At 40.7% G+C, this 18658-nt stretch overlaps 1 protein-coding gene across 10 annotated transcripts in view; it reads left to right on the top strand.

The window, feature by feature from the left end:
- Window positions 1-18658, top strand: part of Wdr59 (WD repeat domain 59) — a 148078-nt gene that overhangs the window by 113942 nt on the left and 15478 nt on the right. For 8 of the 10 annotated variants that reach the window (XM_058575922.1, XM_058575925.1, XM_046434662.2 and 5 more), the window contains 8 exons: window positions 582-714; window positions 824-948; window positions 2821-2985; window positions 4975-5070; window positions 5232-5388; window positions 5893-5962; window positions 10331-10484; window positions 14552-14608. In XM_058575922.1, the coding sequence (XP_058431905.1) occupies window positions 582-714; window positions 824-948; window positions 2821-2985; window positions 4975-5070; window positions 5232-5388; window positions 5893-5962; window positions 10331-10484; window positions 14552-14608 (957 nt within the window). Of the gene's footprint in view, window positions 1-581; window positions 715-823; window positions 949-2820; window positions 2986-4974; window positions 5071-5231; window positions 5389-5892; window positions 5963-10330; window positions 10485-14551; window positions 14609-18658 lie in introns of those variants that run through there. The other 2 variants (XM_046434663.2, XM_046434666.2) reach the window with 2 other exon arrangements.

The raw sequence follows: 18658 nt of genomic DNA, 5'->3' as shown, positions 1-18658 counted from the left end.
TTGTTTGTTGCATAAACCACAGTGGTAACTGGCATGAATTGCTCTTGTGACTCATTCAACTCTGCCTTGTCATGGGGCTCTCTTTTCCTCCTTCAGTGGCTTAATCCCTTGGTGGGGAGAAATGTGCCTGACTGTTATTGCATCTTCCATGCACCTGGAACACCACTTTGCATAGAACTAATGGAAATTTTGTAATTTTGCTTAGAATAAAATCACTGTTGAGCATTTTGGCCTGGTCCCATCACATTATTGCCTTTTCAACCTATTTTCTCCAAAAGGTGTCATTTGCTCAGATGCTTTGAGGTTATCATTATGGATTAGTTGAATAACTCCATTATTGGAATTTAATTTTCTCTGAGCCTTTCATAAACTCTGAATGTCTGGAGTAGAATAATAGGGTGTTATCCTGTGTATTTAACCAGGGGGAGTTGGTGATGGTCACAAACTATTTTGATTCTACCAGTTCTTGGCTGACACATCTATCCTGTATGAGTCCCATTTTTTAAATCAAAGCTCTTAGCCAGGCAGACTGATCATTTCTACTGATCCTTTGGTCCCTCATCTTCTACCCTTTGTTGCAGCTCTGTGCCAATGACATATTAGATGGTGTTGATGAGTTCATTGAGAGCATTTCTCTTCTGCCAGAACCAGAGAAGACCCTGCACACTCAAGATTCAGATCACCAGCATAACTCAAGCCATGGAGAGGAAGAAGGTAATGTGTCAGACTGATGTCTTAGGGGAGGGGCCACAAATTGTACAGTAAATACTCCAGAACCTACTCATCAAAAACATTTTCCAACATTGATCATCTTTTCTGCCAGTGGTAAAGGAAGATCCCCCTAACAGTCTCCTGGAAGACAGGAAGTCAGATCAGCTGGGTCTGCCTCAGACTCTGCAACAGGAGTTCTCCTTGATCAACGTGCAAATCCGGAATGTCAATGTAGAGGTAAGTTGTAGCTTACTGAACAGTGCCTCATGCTTGCTGATGGATGTTTGTGGGGGTGGGGACTATTTCAACTATGATTTTAGCTGGCAAATAGCTTTTCTGTTCTTACAGTTAAAACTCTCTACTCCTTGCTTAATTTCTGGATTTTCTAAAGATGTAGGTGTTTCACAAATGCAAACTCTTTTTCTGATCCTGTTCTTTTCTCCTAAAATGAGCAGAAGTCATGTACCTTAGCACCTCCTCTGTTGGTCCAGTACCTCCTTTTACTATACATGGGTGCTTGCTCCAGGAGTTACTGGGGAAGTTAAGGGCACAGCTGACCTTGGAAGCCAAACCTCCTGACTCTCCCAGCCCTTTGTGCTGTGCTGTGCTGTATTCCCTTCTCTTACAAGCTGGTCCTTTCCTTGGTGATTTAGATTCAGAGTAAAAGGGCCACTCAGACCTCTTCACTACTTAGCACTTGGACCAATTTACCCTTTTCCTTTTAGACAGATATTGAAACTCTTTGCTTCAGAGAACTGAGTATACAGGAAGCGGTTTTAAAGCTTGATTGGTTTTTCTTTTGCCCAGATTTAGTTAACTGTAGGCAGAAAGATGTGTTGTTACATAATTATCTCACTTGACCTTTAAAACCATTCTGTAATGAGTGGTTTTACCTCACTTTACAAATGAGGAAATCAAGACACCAGAGGTGAATGATTTGTCCAAGGTCAGCAGCTATTTGGTGGAAGAGATAATGTTGGAATCCAACTCCAGATTTCCCATGTATTTGGCTCTTTTCACTGCTTTCCGGCTGCCTTCTTTAGTTGGCAGCACAAGAAATCAACAGATCTAAAGGATGTTTTGATTAATTGGCCATCTCCATCAACTCCACCCATATATGTCCGTTGGCCCAGTGGAGAACAGTGTGGCTAACCTAGTGATCTGGTTTAAGAAGGAGGTCTTGGTTCTTTTCCTCAGGAGTACGTCTTAAAAATTATTGAGATATAATTCACATATCACACAATTTGCCTTTTTAAAGTATGCGATTAGTGGTTTTTAGTGTAGTCACAAAGTTGTGCAACCTTTCACCACTGTCTAATTCCAGAATATTTTCATCATCCTGAAAAAAACTTCCTGTAACCATTAGCGGTCACCTCCATTGGCTCTCTTTCCAGCCCTGGTAGCCATTCATCTGCTCTATGTCTATGGATTTTCTAAGAAATACTGTTTTTTTTTTGTTGTTGTTGTTGTTTGTTTGTGATACTGGGGATTGAACCCTACCACTGAGGCACTCTGCCTCCGAGCAACATCCCCAGCCCTTTTTATTTTTTATTTTGAGACAAGGTCTCACTAAGTTGCCCAGGCTGGTCATGAACTTGCAATTCTCCTGCCTTAGCCTCCTGAGTAGCAGGGATTACAGGTGTGGCTATCATGCCCAGGTCAGAGTGCTTTCTATGTTGAATCAGGTTATTCATTTTAACTTCTTCCTGCTTTATTTTCTCATCTCAAAGTAAATCCAACAAGTTTTAGTTAACCTCAAAGCTTTGGGTTGAAGCTTTTTAAGTAAAAATACTTTGAATTCATTAAGGCAGTACTAAGATTTTAAAATCTATTTTGAAAACAGGTTGTTTCCAAACTCATTTGTCTTTGTGGACTGTCTCCCTTTATCAGGAACGTGGAACATTCAGGTAGCTTATTTACATCTAATTGCATCTTGCTGGGGGTATAGCTCAGTAGTAGGAAGAGAGCCTGATTAGCTTGTGTAGGGCCCTGGGTTTGATCCCCACACCGCAGAAAAAAAAGAAAAAAAGAAATAAAAATAAAAAGTTCATTTACATCTGAAAACCTTGCAGTTTGCCTGCTAAGAAGTTGTGGGTCTGTGTCTTGCAGATGGATGCTGCAGATAGGAGCTGCACGGTGTCCGCGCACTGCAGCAGCCACCGTGTCAAGATGCTGGTGAAGTTCCCAGCTCAGTACCCCAACAATGCCGTCCCTTCCTTCCAGTTTATTAACCCCACAACCATCACATCGACCATGAAAGCTAAGCTGCTGAAGGTGGGGATCTGGGTTCCCAAATTTTCTTTGCTTTTGTAAGACAAGAGCTCTGCTGTGTGCATCAGTGTCTGTGCTGAGTAGTGAAGTTAAGTGGAACTCAAAGATTTGGAAGCCGTCTATCCCCTGCATGCTATGGTATTAGCAACACACTGGCCTATCCCTTTGTGTAGACAATGTTAGAGCAGTGATTTTTTAAAAAATATTTTTAGTTGTAGATGAACACAGTATTTTTATTTTATTTATTTATTTTATGTGGTGCTGAGGCTCAGATCCATTGCCTCACATGTGCTGAGCAAATGTTCTACCACTGGGCTACAACCCCAGTCCCTGGAGCAGTGATTTTTAATCTTTTCTGAATCATGGATGTCCTTTGGATGTCTAATGAAGACTATAGATCCTTCTTCAGAATTATTTGCACAGATTTTGCATATAACTTCAGAAATATTGAATACTAGGATATGAATTGCATGTAATCTCACAGAGATCACTAAAGCTATGCACTAATCTTAGGTTAAGAACCCTGGAGTTCTGTTTATCTAGAAATAGGCAAGACATTCTGAAGCTAAAAGATATTTGATAATCAGAAAAAAATGTATATAGTCATTAAAAATATTTTCCATCCCGTAGAAGGAACCAGGGTTAGCTTAGAGATAAACTGTCTAGCTGCACAGGCAAGGTGTGTGAAGGACAGCGGTATGTGGTTGCAGGTGGCACAGCCTGGCAGTTGGTCTTCAACTCAATGTGTCAGTGAGATCTAATCAGGCAGAACCTCTATCAGAAAGTGCTAGGAGTCAAACTGAGGCAAACATTCCTCAGTTTGAGCAGTGTGACAAGTGAAGGAACTGAAGTGTCCTCATAAGCCCACGCTGACCTGAACATAGCTTATCTTTACCCATTTTGGATCATATTCATTTGATAGTTCCATCCTATTGTGGTAGCATATGTAATCAGACATTTTTTAAGTGGCTTAAAGATCTCTGAAATGCTAATTATTCAGATTTTGTGGTATTTGTCATTTTAAACTTGGATTCTGAATATTTCATTGCCTAGTTTGGACAAAAAAAAGTACATATATATACATATACATATATCATTTTATACTGACACACATATATATACATATACATATATACATTTATATATATGTATATGTGTCAGTATAAAATGATAGGCTTAAAATGAGAAGTGTCAAATTTAAAGGTCTAATTCAATGCTAATAGCAGTGTTAATGCAAGCCACATGTAATTTCAAAATTTTCCAATAGCCACACAAGAAAAACTAAAAGAAGCAGTGGATTAATTTTAATAATATTTTAATCTAATCTAGCACATCCAAAATATTATCATATCAACGTATAATCAACGTAAACTTATTGGGATATTTTACACTTTTTTCTGTACCAACATTCACTGTGAGTTTTACAGTGCCTCTGAGTTTGGACGAGGCACATTTCAGGTGGTAGGGACAAATGGGTCTAGTTCATAGGCCTGTCTTCATTGTGGGTGTCAGTTTACATCTGTGGCATGCATCTTAAAATAGTAGGATTTATAACTTTAAAGAACAAAAAAATAAAAACACATTATAATTTCTGCTGAGGAGAAATCTGTTCCCCCCTGGCTCTTTTTCTCAGAGCTGTTTTTAGTCCAGCCCAGTGGGTATCACTTCCAAGGTGCTGAGATTTCTCATGAAGGAGGTGGGGTCAGGAGAGATGAAAGAGCCTGAATTCACTAGAAAGAAAGAATAGCTATTCTCATGCTAGAACCAGTGTGTGTGTGGCCGGCCGCCTGGGCCAAGGAAAGGCTTCCCTAGGAGGTTCAGGACTCAGGCCTTCTCCTTGAGGGCTGTGGAAGATAGAGTGCATTGCCCTGGAAACCTTAGACCTAACCATGCCTCAGTCCCTGCACCATTATGCTTCTGCCCACTTTGCAGAGTAAAGCCAAGCGGGAGAAATGGGATGCTCTTCTTGACTGTGTTCTGGGCCTTTTCTAGATCCTGAAGGACACTTCCCTGCAAAAAGTGAAACGCAACCAGAGCTGTTTGGAGCCCTGCCTACGCCAGCTCGTCTCCTGCCTTGAGTCTTTTGTGGTGGGAAACATGAAATTGTGTATCGACCTAGGCTTTGGTGTCTTGTTTCATATCTTCTCCTAAAATCCTGGGCTCCCTGACTTTCTAATGTCATACCCCTGTTTTGTAACTCAGCTCTAAGACAGGCTGTGGTTTTTAGTTTGTTGATTTTTAAATTTCAGAACCAAGAAGACAGTGCTTCTAGCAACCCGTTTGCACTCCCAAACTCTGTCACACCACCTTTGCCAACTTTTGCGCGGGTGACCACGGCCTATGGGTCATACCAAGATGCCAATATTCCCTTTCCTAGGACTTCTGGGGCCAGGTTCTGTGGAGCAGGTTGGTCTCTGTGACTTGCTGATTCTGGATTTCAAGGGAATACAGCCAAGAGTGTCATGTATTCTGTATGAACATCTGCCCTAGAAAAGCCTTCTTTGTTTTCATTTCCTAAGAACTCAGAACTTCTTTGTAGTAGTATTTTATACTATGAGGCCACATTAGTTTCTGTGAGTATATCCCACCAGAATTGGAGTCTTCATTTGTTTCATTCTGATGAACTTGGATTTGAGTCTAGTTTAGAGCCCTGATTCTTAACAGAGGATAAGTCCCCTATAGGGAACGTAAAGCATCTGTGGAGACTTGATCCAGTCCATATATATCCCATCCGTCCTTGATCCTGGAGATTCTCACCTTTGGGCCTGTGCAGAGTCACTGTAGCATTAGCCTTTGCAATTTTTAAAAATCGTGTCTTATCCCTCAGGTATATTGAGACAGAAAAACAGATTGCCCAGTCCTGTCTTGGCACTTCCCACTGACATGCACATGTGCTGTCTCCTTTGTCAGGTTACCTGGTATATTTCACAAGGCCCATGACAATGCATCGAGCAGTGTCTCCAACAGAACCCACTCCCAGGTGAGTCTAGAAGATGCTTTTGCGTCTATATCCAGGGGGCCAGAAGTGGGCAGAAATATGGGAAGGACCACTGACTCTGGCTTTGGACAGTTTGTTTTAGTTTTTCAGTAAACTCCCTTTGTAAGATTCATTCAAGAAAGATGGTGGTTCATTAAATTCAGAAAAGCTGAGATTTCTGCTATAAGGTTACTGCCAAACTACATGAAGGGGCAGCTTTATGAAAACTATTGCCGAAACAAGGCAAATCCTTTGTTAATATATGTTTTCCCTATTGTTATTACTTTATTATTATTTTAAAATTTTTGGTATTTGATTTACTGTTAAACTGAAAAAAAAGACACAACGTAAAGATCATCTGTAGTCCCACAACACTGATATACTATGTCTAACATTATCAAAATACATGTAATTTTAATAAGTTATATAAGGAATATGTTGGGAAAACTCAAAACAATGCAGAAGCTTTAGGTTCAAGTTTGAAAGCCCTTCCTTTCTTTTTCCATGAACTAGGGGGATCCCTGTGTGGTTCACTGAGCTCAGGCAGCTTATCTAGACTGTTTTAGTTTCTTCAGAGGTCCTGTGGAGAAGCTGATAGCACTTTCCTCTGGAGCCTAAACTAGCAAGTCCTTTTTAAGGCCTTTGAAAACACTGCCAGTACATGGGAGTGCTCAGACTATGTTTCCTGTTGTGACCACTGTTTTTTTAAACTTTAAGATCATACAGTAGACTTCTGGTTCTGCAGAGCAGTGACCAGGGTAACGCGGAACACACAGTATCGTTAGCTCAGCATAGTTAGGAAGAATCATCAAGCAGTGTGTGAACAGATGCCTCTGCTGGACTGGGAAATTGCCAGACTCCACACTAATCCAGGCAGATGAGATCTTCTTGACCCATAAGAACTGGAGGTTAAGTAACCAGGGAACTTGCCTTACATTAGATTCCATATTGGAAAGGTTAGACCAGAAAAGTGACCTCCTTTCAGAGGGACACAGTGAAGATCTGTACCTGGACTTTGGATCACATGTTCTATAGGAACATTTTCAGCCAGCAGTACTTTATTGAAATATAATTATCAGTACACACATTAAGATGTGAAGCATTGTCCTTGCCCCTCAAATTCCCAATTCCTTTTCCCAGTTTCTCATTGCCCAGTTGAGTTTTGTCTGTTCCTAAAGGTCATTGAGGTAGACATGCACTGTGAACTGCTGAACTGTTTTATGGCCAGCTTACGTTGCTTGACTTAGTGATACTAAAGTTGACCCACGTGGTTGCCTCTATGAGTAATTGGGTTTTATGAACATGATATAGGTTGTTCCTCTATTCTTGAACATTTGGAGTATTTCCAGTTTGGGGCCATTATGTACTGTCCTTTTAATGAACACAAGTATTAGTTTCTTTGCCCAAGGAGTGGAATTGCTGTGTCATAAGATAGGTGTATGTTTAATTTTATTAGAAATTACCAGAAAGTTGGTACACAGTGGTTGTGTCATTTTGCCCTCACATCAGTGATGTTCAGAGCACTTATTGCTCTACGATCTCTCTAAAACTTTGCATTGCTAATCTCTTCAACTTCAGTGGTTGTGGTGGGCATGAAATATTACCTCCTGGTTTTAATTTACATTTCCGTGATGACGACTAATGATGCCGAGCAGCGTTTATGTACTTACTTACCATCTTCTCTTGCCAGGTGTCTCTTCAGGTATCATGCACTTTTTTCCTTGACTGTATTTCTTATTTATTTGTGGTGCTTGTCTATTTTGGTTGCAGGTCCTTTGCTGGAAGTGTTTATTGATTTTTTTCCTCCTCTGTGGCTTGTCTTTCTCCTTCCTTAATGGTTTTCAAGGAATAGCAGTGTTCTATTTCGATGATGCCCAGGTTATTACTTTTTTACTTTGTTAGTGATTTTTGTGTTTCATCAAAAAAATCTTTCCCTACCCCAAGGTCACAAAAATATTCCCTTGTTTTCTTTTGAAAAGTTTACAGTTTTAAATTCCTTATTTAATATCTGTGATCCATCTCTCATTTTTTTTGTGTGGATGATGGGTAAGGGTCAAAGTTTATTTTATTCAGTAGAGAGAAGTGGTTGTTCTGGCACTATCTGTGTAAAGCTTTCTTTGTTGAATTGGTATTGATACCTTTGGTGAAAATCAACGGACAACCTATCTGTGGTCAGTTTTTGGACTGTCTTTTCCTTCAGTGGTCGCTTTGTCTCTCCTTATGCTAACACTATACTCATGATGTAGCTTTGTGTAGAGTCTTCACACCCGATGGCAAGAGTCCTCCAAGTTTATTATTCTTATTTAGTTTTTTTGTTGGTTATTATAGGTCTTCTCACATTTTCACAAAATTATAACATTAGCTTAGTTTCTTAAAAAAAAAAAAAAAAAAAAAAAACAGAACCTTGCTTATATTTTGATTGAGGTTGTATTAACTCTGTAGATGAGTTTAGAGAAAACTGACATCTTTTTTAAAAATTATTATTTTTTATTTGTTCTACTTAGGTGCATATCACAGCAGAGTGCATTTCAATTGATCATACACAAATGGAACACACCATTTCAATTCTCTGATTGTTCACGGTGTAGAAATGTACCATTCGTGTAGTCATACGTGTACCTAGGATAATGATGTCCATCTCATTCCACCATCTTTCCTACCCTCATAATCCATCCTCACCCTCCCCTTTGCCCAATCCAAAGTTCCTCCATTCTTCCCAAGCCCGCCTCCCTCAATTATAGATCAGCATCCATTAATCAGAGAAAACATTCGACCTTTAGTTTTCTGGGATTGGCTTACTTCGTTTAGCATGATATTCTCCAACTCCATCCATTTACCTGCACATGCCATGATTTTATTCTCTTTTAATGATGAATAATATTCCATTGTGTATATATACCTCAGTTTCTTTATCCATTCATCTATTGATGGGCATCTAGGTTGGTTCCACAGTTTAGCTATTGTGAATTCAGCTGCTATAAACATTGGTGTGGCTGTGTCCCTGTAGTATGCTGATTTTAAGTCCTTTGGGTATAGACCAAGGAGTGGGATAGCTGGGTCAAATGGAAGTTGGATTCAAAGTTTTCTGAGGAATCTCCCCACACTGCTTTCTGAAGTGGTTGCACCATTTTGCAGTCCCACCAGCAATGTATGAGTGTCCCTTTTTCCCCACATTCTCACCAACACTTATTATTGCTTATATTCTTGATAACTGACATTCTCACTGGAGTGAGATGAAATCTTAGAGTAGTTTTTATTTGCGTTTCTCTAATTACTAAAGACATTGAACGCTTTTTCATATATTTGTTGATCACTTGTGTATTTTCTTCTGAGAGTGTCTGTTCAGTTCCTTAGCCTACTTATTGATTGGATTGTTTGATTTTTGGTATTAAGTCTTCTGAGTTCTTTATATATCCTGGAGATTAGTGCTCTATCTGATGTGTGTGTGGTAAAGGTGTTCTCCCACTCTGTAGGCTGTCTCTTCACATCACTGATTTTCACATCATTGATTGTTTCTTTTGCTGGAAAGAAGCTTTTTAGTTTGAATCCATCCCATTTATTGATTCTTAATTTTACTTCTTGTGCTTTAGGAGTCTTGTTAAGGAAGTCGGGGCCTAATCTGACATGATGAAGATTTGGGCCTATTTTTTCTTCTGTTAGGTGCAGGGTTTCTAGTCTAATTCCTAGGTCCTTGATCCACTTTGAGTTGAGTTTTGTGCAAGGTGAGACATAGAAGTTTAATTTCATTTTGCTGCATATGGATTTTCAGTTTGTTGAAGAGGCTATCTTTTCTCTAATGTATGTTTTTGACACCTTTGTCTAGTATGAGATAACCATATTTATGTGGGTTTGTCTCTGTGTTCTCTATTCTGTACCATTGGTCTTCATGTCTGTTTTGGTGCCAGTACCATGCCATTTTTGTTACTATTGCTCTGTAGTTTAAGGTCTGGTATTGTGATGCCTGATGCTTCACATTTCTAATGCACATTTTTTAAAAACTAGGTTTGTTCCTAGGTATTTGTTGTGTTTTGATGCTATTGTAAGTAAAATTTTAAAAATTGTTTATTTTTTAGATGTTTCTAATATATGGAAATACAGTATATTTTTAATAAATTGATCTTGAATCTAAATTTACCAATTAGTTCTAGTTATTTAAAGCTTTTTTTGTGTATACAAACATTGGAGTATCCTGTGCTTGTGCAGATAAAGCATTTTCAGCTCTAAAAGTTTTGCTTGGTTCTTTTTTGGAATTTTCCTTTTTCTTCCCATGTCTTTTCCTCTTGGTTTCAGCAAGTGCTGTGTATAGCACTACTTACAAATATGGGGGGAAAAAAAACAGCCAATGTAGATAATTCTCATTGTCAACTGCAGATCTCTCTCCGCCTTGTCTGCTTATCATACTGGTTTGATCGCACCAATGAAGATCCGCACAGAGGCCCCTGGGAACCTTCGCTTATATAGCGGGAGCCCCACGCGCAGCGAGAAAGAGCAGGTTTCCATCAGCTCCTTCTACTACAAGGAGCGGGTAAGTGCCAGAGCCATGGCCTTTGTTTCTTCCCCTTCTCCTGGATTGTACTGTTTGCCTGCCCACCGCAGCCAAGTTAGTAGTCCCTTTATAGCTCTCACTCTCATAGTTTGTTCAAAGGCCATTGCTTTGCTCCTTTTCGTTGACTGTAAGTTGGAGGGAGGGGTCAGTGTACTTACAGTCCGTGTTCTTCACTCCCTATTTAACCCAGTCCTTGGATTCCCCATTCATTGAGTTGATCCCCATTATTTCAGTTAGAATAATTAAGCCTCCAGTCTTTGTTGGTATTCTGATGTTTGTCAACAGATTAAGGGATGTTCTGAAGGCTTGGAATCTGACATAGTGGGAATTTCACAGTTGTGAGAGTTTTAAAGTTCATCTCTAAAAGCTTCTTCTGCTAAAAATACATTTAAGTTCCCAATGGAATACATTGGTTTATACAAAATCCACCTGATCTTATCCTTATGTTCTGGAGTTCTTAAGGAACTCACTGTCCTGAAAGCAGTTCTTCTTGTGCTGGCAAGAATCTTGGGTCACAACAGTGGAGAGAATGGTGGCAGAGCTTTGGAATAATTGATTAAAAGAACTCTTTTGGGTTGTCAGATTGAGAATCTGGCATGACAGGCTTTAGCTGATGACATGATGTGGTAAAGAGTTGTCACTGAGCTACTGCATAAACTCAGCGCTTAGGAATTCTTTGTTGTTTTCTCCCACTAAATGAGAAATAGCGAATCGTCTCTAACTAAAATTTGCTTTTTTAAAAAATTTAATGATTTTAAATATTAAAAAAAATGAATTTCTATCAGGTATTAGAAGTGCCTTCACTCCAGTTGCAGGATACTGTCCACCGTTGTCTTGTACTGCTAGCCTGGCCAGCTCTGCCTTTAATTAGTCTCAGGGTTACTTGTGACTGAAACAAATGGCAGCAACTGATCTGACCAGTCCTAGGTAAACCACTCAGTTAAATAGGGAAAATGACTTTTTATTGCCTCCTGTCCAGCTTTCTACAGTCCCCTTCCACACAGCTCCTGGCTGGCACAGACTTCCCTGGAACATCTTCCAAACTATGTCTTCCCCCAGCTCTTTACATTAAAAATTCTTAGCTCTTTTTCTACAAGTTAGCATGTAATTGGATAGATGATTTGATAAATTGCTTAGAACTAGACATTTTATTGCCATACAAGCCATATAAACTCATGGTTAAATATATGTGACTCCTATTTATTTTTGTAGTGCTAGGGATCAAACCAGCCTCCTACATGCAAAGCAAGCACTCTCCCACTGAGCTATACCCGCCAGTCCTTAGGTGAGAATTTTTTTGACATCAGGGCCAGGGCGATTCTGAATTCCTCTCAGTTTATGCCATGTGTTACCATGCTTGGGTTGGGATTGGGCAGAGTAGAGTGACTAGCGCTTTTGACTTTGTGATAGTGTGGAAAGCCTGTGTGTAGTCAAGGTAACTCTGTTCCCAGATGGGACCTCTCCTCCTGCAGAAGTAGTGGTAAAGCCTACATTACTGTTTACAATGCTCTGGCCCTTTTTACTCCACCACTATCATAAAGAGGGACCAAAGCATCTGCAAACTAGCAGATAGTATCTGCTGGGGATAGAGGATGGAACGTGATATTTCAGTTTGGTGTGCAGCTTCTCCACAGAAGATGGGCCATTATAGTACCCTTGTCTGACATAGTTAGTGGTATTTAAGTTTTATTTTAAGTAGTGACCATTTAAAATGGGAGGTTGCTATGATTATAATCTCACAGGAAATTTTTATTCTGATGTATAAAATATTATATAGAAAAGTTCACAGATCTTAAGCATGTAATAGAACATCTTAAGACCCTCAGAGGCCCTGGGGAGGGGAAACACATTTTAATGGATGATGTGTAATCATTACTAGGGTAAATCATTTGAAATTGCTGATATTTGATCATTTTGGATCTAAAGAATAGTTTTGTGTGGTTCAACGTATTAGCTTAAGAAGGCAAGAATGAGTAAGTCATTATTTTGTGATGAATTTGAAATAAACTTACCTTCCTTGAAGCTTGTTTATGTCTGTCCTATTTAAATAGGGCAGAGGGGGAATTAAAGCAGTGGAATACTCCACAATGTCCTACACAGGCGGCTTTGTCTTCCTACCAGAGGCCCATGCATCTTGAGGGTCATTTTCTAGTCCGCAGGAGTCTAGTTTCACCTGTCAAATAGTATCACTTTATTGTTTTGTCCTGGAAACTTTTCAGTTTACCACATATTTTGGTGCCCCATTTTTTTCTCCTTCATACCTTTATTCCCTTTTAGATCTCTACCACAAGAGTTTTAAATGAAGGAGAATGGCCGGGTGTGGTGGCACACGCCTGTAATCCCAGTCGCTCAGGAGGCTGAGGCAGGATTGCGAGTTCAAAGCCACTTCCAGCAAAAGTGAGGTGCTAAACAACTCAGTGAGACCCTGTCATCTCTAAATAAAATACAAAATAGGGCTGGGGATGTGGCTCAGTGGGTGAGTGCCCCTAAGTTCAATCCCTGATACTAAAAAAATAAAATAAAATAAATGAAGGAGAATGAAGGAGTAGAATATGCCTGCTCCAGGCATGGTGGCATATGCCTATTATCCCAGCTACTTAGGAGGCTGAGACAGGAGGACCAAAAGTTTAAGACTAGCCTCAGCAACAAGGCGAGAACCCCATCTCAAAAAAAAAAAAAAAAGAATATGCCAATTTTATGACCTAGAAATGAAGGAATTACAGGGTTTTTTTGGTGGAGAGAGTAGTTTTTTGGTCAGAGTTGTGTTGACATTAGCCTCTGTATGCCTGGGGAGCAAATCCAGGGGCACTTAACCACTGAGCCACATCCCTAGCCCTTTTTTGTATTTTATTTAGACACAGAGTCTCAATGAGTTACTTAAGGCCTTACTAAGTTGCTGAGGCTGGCTTTGAACTTTCAATCCTCCTGCCTCAGCCTCCTGAGCTGCTGGGATACAGACATGCGCCACCACACCTGGCTACAGGGTGTTTTTGAGATTGCAAAAGATATTTATAGAGCCATTTAGAAACGACTGTTTGCTTCTCTTGTGTTTTCAACCTGACCTACTTAGGTTGGATTGTATTCTCCAGATGGAATTCCAAGGATTGCTCCTAAAAACTTAAAAATGTTAAGAGACCTAAATACCTCTCAAATTTCATAGGAATTCAGAAAGCACAGAGATGCTAACATGAATGAAGTTGGCAAGTAGACCAGTTATTAATCACTGATAAAATATCATGCATGCTTAGAATAAATCAGAAGGCCCAGAACTTAAGGTAAATATTAGGTTGCCCTACAGACATTAAAAAAAAAAATTCTCAGCCTCTCATCTTTGTTTCTGTTTATGTTACCAAAATAGCTCTGATGTAAATAACTGGGGAGGTCTTTCAGTTAGCAGAGTAACTACAGATCTCCATAATCAGGGTCGTTTTCTCCCAGTTCCATGCTCAGGTGCTCTTGTTAGCAAGAATGTTCCTCCTCAGCTTAGTTCCCCACCTTCCCCTTAGTTCTCCAGGGCTCTCCCTTCTCCCCGACCTTGCTCTGAAAATAGTCCTGCAGTCCCCGTGTCATGACACCCGTTTCCCTTCTTCCCCCCAACCACACCCTCCCCCAAATTGGTTTTCAAGAATGTCTTCCATTTGGGGAATGAGAATATACTCTGAACACGTTCTCATTCTCACCTGTCAGAGGGGAAGAATCTTCTCCTGTTCCTCCCTGGCACTATGACCTTAGTCCTTCCTACCTCGGACCTTCTCGTAGTTTCTTTGTCAGAGTTGACACTAGCCTCGGTATGCCTGAAATGTGACTGAAGATGGATGAAACCGAAGGTGGGCTTAGAAGGTGAAGGCGTGGGGGGAGGCGAGGAAATCCAGAAACTGCTGTGCTGAGGTTCACAAGTGTTCGTCATTCCAATTCCGGTTTTGCAGTATATATACCTTTTAATCCATCAGATGTGTGGGAAGCTTTCATTTTATTCTATATTTTTCCCTTTTAATTTTCTTGGTGTTTTTCTTCCCTCCTCCTGGGTGTAACGTTTTCACGCACAGATGTCTCCTCGCTCTGCCCGGCGACGTTGGTCCATACAAGCAATTAACGACTTCCCGGTACTGTGCGCTGTGCAAATGCTCTCCTTAACTAATCCTGTCTCTACCCAAAGGCCCAAGAATAAAATGCCACCTGCCTGGCTTTGAGGAACCTGAAATGACAGGCTGGCTGGTTTTCGGGACCAGCAGAAGTGAGCCCTTCACTCTGGGGAGTCAGGCACCGAGGACTGCCTCCTTGTTCAGTTCAGAGTTTCAAATGGCTGAACACCATTACAGGTCACGACTGGAGTCCTTTGCAAATGAAGCAATACTGGGTTCTTGGGAGGAACCCTGATTAAATGACTTTAGCTCCCCTGATTTCACTTGGAGCTTTTGTCTAATTCCATGGAGCTTTCAAAAGCCTACCTTTGGCATGCGGGGAGCAGAGGAAGATATAAGAGGCTTCTGCCATTTAGTCTCTATTTTCATAGTCTCAGTCTGGTTCTGAGAGGGAAAGTTTCCCACCTGCTTCATTGGCAGGATACATAAGCTAGTTTTATCCTTCAGGAATTATCTGGAACAAATTTTTCCCTTAGCCTCAGTATTTTACATTAACATTAAATCCTCTGCTGCAGATGTGCCCTCCCCTTCTTCCTTTCTGACTCATCCTATTGGCCATCTCCCCTCTTCTGTCTTCCTCACCCATTCCCTTCATGTTTCAGTAGTGCCAAGGTGACCTCAAGGCAACCTTGAGGCTCTGTGTAAATTTTGTTTGGTAAAAAGAATGTTTAGAGGACAGTCCTTTAGCCTTTTCATAAACACCTATTGAAATCAGGAGCTGGATTAGCAGGTACCAACCTCTGCTGCCAACAACTTGCAGGTGGAGCCACCAATATGGCCACCTTTCCTCAAAAAGCCGATTCCAGCCAACCCAACTGCTGAATTTCCACTGATTTTCCAGAAGTCCTCGTTTCTGCTGCTCTTTAAATAGGAACTCATTTTGACTCACTGCCCACTCTGCTGATTATTTATTGTTGATGGGGTTGCTGCGAAGCAGTTGGTGGCTTATTCTTGGGCTGTTTTTACATTTAACCCATTTTCTGGCATTGATGTTGCCTCCAATTGTAGCAGTAACACTGGTGGTACAGTCGCGAGCTGGCTATTGGTTGTCATTCAGTGCTATTTGCACCAGTGCCTCCTTCCCCCCCACCCTTCTTTTCTGTCCTCTTTGCCGTAATCCATGAACACCTTCCTGGGATGTTCAGAGGGACATCCTGGAGCTCATCACGTAATATTTTGTCTGTCTTGCTTTGTCTCTCTTCCCTCAGTCCCTTCTCATGAAATCTGTGGGGAAGGGCATTTTGTATTGGTGGATCATTGAAAAGACCTAAGAGAAATGCACAATCCTTTTCTCCCAGAGGTACCAATTCTACCTCACAGAGAAGTCTCCACACTAAAGCCCATCAGAGTGAGATTGGAGCAATGCAGGAGGGGCAGGAGCTTTTACACCACAGTGCCCTTCCTTACCCCAGACAGAGTAACCACATCTTAGCCTTTGTTATCTGAAACCAAAGAATCCTGGGAGAAATCCATGTGTTGTTACCTGACAGTTGCTAAGTCGAGAGCCTCTTAAAATGTCCCGTAAGATGTTAAGGAGAAAAGCATTCTTAGGGAAAATGTGAGTGGAGCAGGAATGCTTTTTATTGCTTAGGCCCTGGAAGAAACACCCTGAAAAACTGTCCATCTTCTTGTTAGGGAGCAACCAGGACCCAAGGCCCCAATTAACATCTCATTTGAGATATAGCATATCGTCATTTAGGCAATCTTGTATTTAAATCTCCAGAATAACTGGCCATTAGACATGGTTGCTGAGTGACCCTTGTAGGCTGAAAGGAAAATATGTCATATTTAAAACTCTTAGTCAACAAATTTAAAAATACACAATACCAACACTATTTTGTAGCCTTTTAAGGATTTTTGACAATGTTTTGTAGTCATTCCTTGCTGGATTAAGAAAACTACTAGCACTGTTCCATAATTGCTTTGACAGCTTGATTCCTGGTAGCAGGAATTAGGAGGATCTCATTTTGGGGAACTCCTCCTGTTGAAGGCTGAGAGGCAACTGAGTGAAGTTCTGTGAAGACCTCCTCTTCATCCAGTACAGATCAAAGTTAAACTCCTCAAAGGCTGGTGTCTCCAGATGTCCCAGGAAACACAGACCATGATTTCCATAATTCAATAAGAATAGTTACAAAAAATTGTCAAAGACCGCTGCCTATATTTTCATCAAGTATTTATTGATGACTCACATTAGTGTATTTCTACTGATCTGTAATACAAGACTGCAAATTGGGGAACAGTCCTAAGACATTTCTTTGAACTCCCAAGTTTTCTTCAGTCTTAACAAATCCACGAAAGGAGATGTGAAGGTACAGACACTGAAATCCAGCCTGAAGTAACAGTGTCATGTTCTGAGTCTGGCTTGCCCCATTGAAAGCTGTGTGGCTGCAGGAGCTGCAGCAGGCTGACTACTCTGACTTAGCTGGATGCAGTCATGATGCTCAGGAGAAGTGACTGAAGAAGGATCGATGTGGAAGGATGATGTGGATGCAGGCGTCACGAGGCTCAAATGTGAATCTTCTTACACGCAGAAATGGATTCATTTAAAAGTGGACCAAACTGTTTACATATTAACAGGTAGCTTAGCCAGGTCTTAAATTTTTTTTCCTGGTTAATTTAAAATCATCTACAGTGAAGAGGGAAAAAGTTAACAAGAATGACAGGCCTGTTGAAATCTCGGCTAGATGACCATGACCTTGAATAAGCCCCACATCCTCACTATATCATGGAGTTGCAGTGAGGTGCCCAGCCCAGAGCGAGCAGGCCACCAGTGGGGATTAACATGATGGTAATAACAACAGACAAGACTTTAAATCCTAAGCCAAACATTTGTACTCTTGGACTTGTTTCATTGTCAGTTTCTAAATGAACTAATCTACTTGCAAATGAACCACTTTTGGCACATGAGCCCTCATATGATTAATAATGTGCTTTTGTTGTTGTTGTTTGCTTTAAAAACCAGGAAATTGTGGTTATTTTCAGTGTGTTCTAAAAGCTAGTAGGCCCGATCCTTCTCGAGGCCTCCATTTATTTAAGCTTTGTCGTTAAATGAACTATCCTGAGTTGCTCGATTGCTCAAGTGCTTCTCATTTTCTCTTTATAATAAGGAGCCAGAGTGACTTCCTGCAACAGTATTTTAGAAGCCTTCCAACAACTCGGAAGACCAAATTAGATGGATCATATTCCATTCCAGGTGGAATCTTTTTAGCATAAGGTTTTTTCTTAATCCAGTACCCTAAGTCTTATTTGAGATGGTCAGTTGTGTGGGACCTGTGGGTATGTTGTTCCCAGCTAGTGAAGCACCTTGTACTGTTCACTGTCACTGCAGGGTACATGTACATGAAATTACCGTCCCTACAGCAAGTTGTGCATAGTATTGAGTGCACATAACTATGTCCATCTTACGTCAGTTAACACTGCCTGCTCCCATGACAGGTTGTTTACTCTTCAACATGTCCGTCCTTCACTTGCTTCCAAGTCAGGATGTTTGTAGCTAAAAGGATAGTATGTTTGTGAGTATGCCCATAATCCTTCTTTTGGAAAGAACCAGGGCATGAAGAGATGAAGGGCTACCCGACAGAATAGATTAGGCATCCCCTTGTGGTGAAGAATAATGACTTGTTAAGTAGTAAATAGTAACAGAGTTTCTTAAACTCAGATGGGTTAAGCTTCCAATCTGATAGTGAAGCATATGCACTACATTATGGTGTGCCTGCCTGAAACTAAGTCCAGGTGTCCTGCATTTAATATGTTCCAAGACATGTATTAATCCTTTAGGAAGTTATATGCACTTGGCACCTTTGGATTAGATGGGACATCAGTGGTCAGAATTCCTGGATTTAATCCAAGACTAATTCATGAATAAGTGATTGTATAAAAATCACTTGCAGCCAGGCATGGTGGCGCATGCCTATAATCCCAGCGGCTTGGGAGGCTTGGGACAGGAGGATCGCCAGTTCACAGCCAGCCTCAGCAACAGTGAGGCACTAACTTAGTGAGACCCTGTCTCTA

Source organism: Marmota monax, unplaced genomic scaffold (assembly GCF_021218885.2).
Source record: "Marmota monax isolate L192 unplaced genomic scaffold, Marmota_monax_Labrador192_F-V1.1 WCK01_AAM20220418_F8-fsc00024, whole genome shotgun sequence".
Taxonomy (NCBI): Eukaryota; Metazoa; Chordata; class Mammalia; order Rodentia; family Sciuridae; genus Marmota; species Marmota monax.
This window is presented reverse-complemented; position numbering and strand designations above follow the sequence as displayed.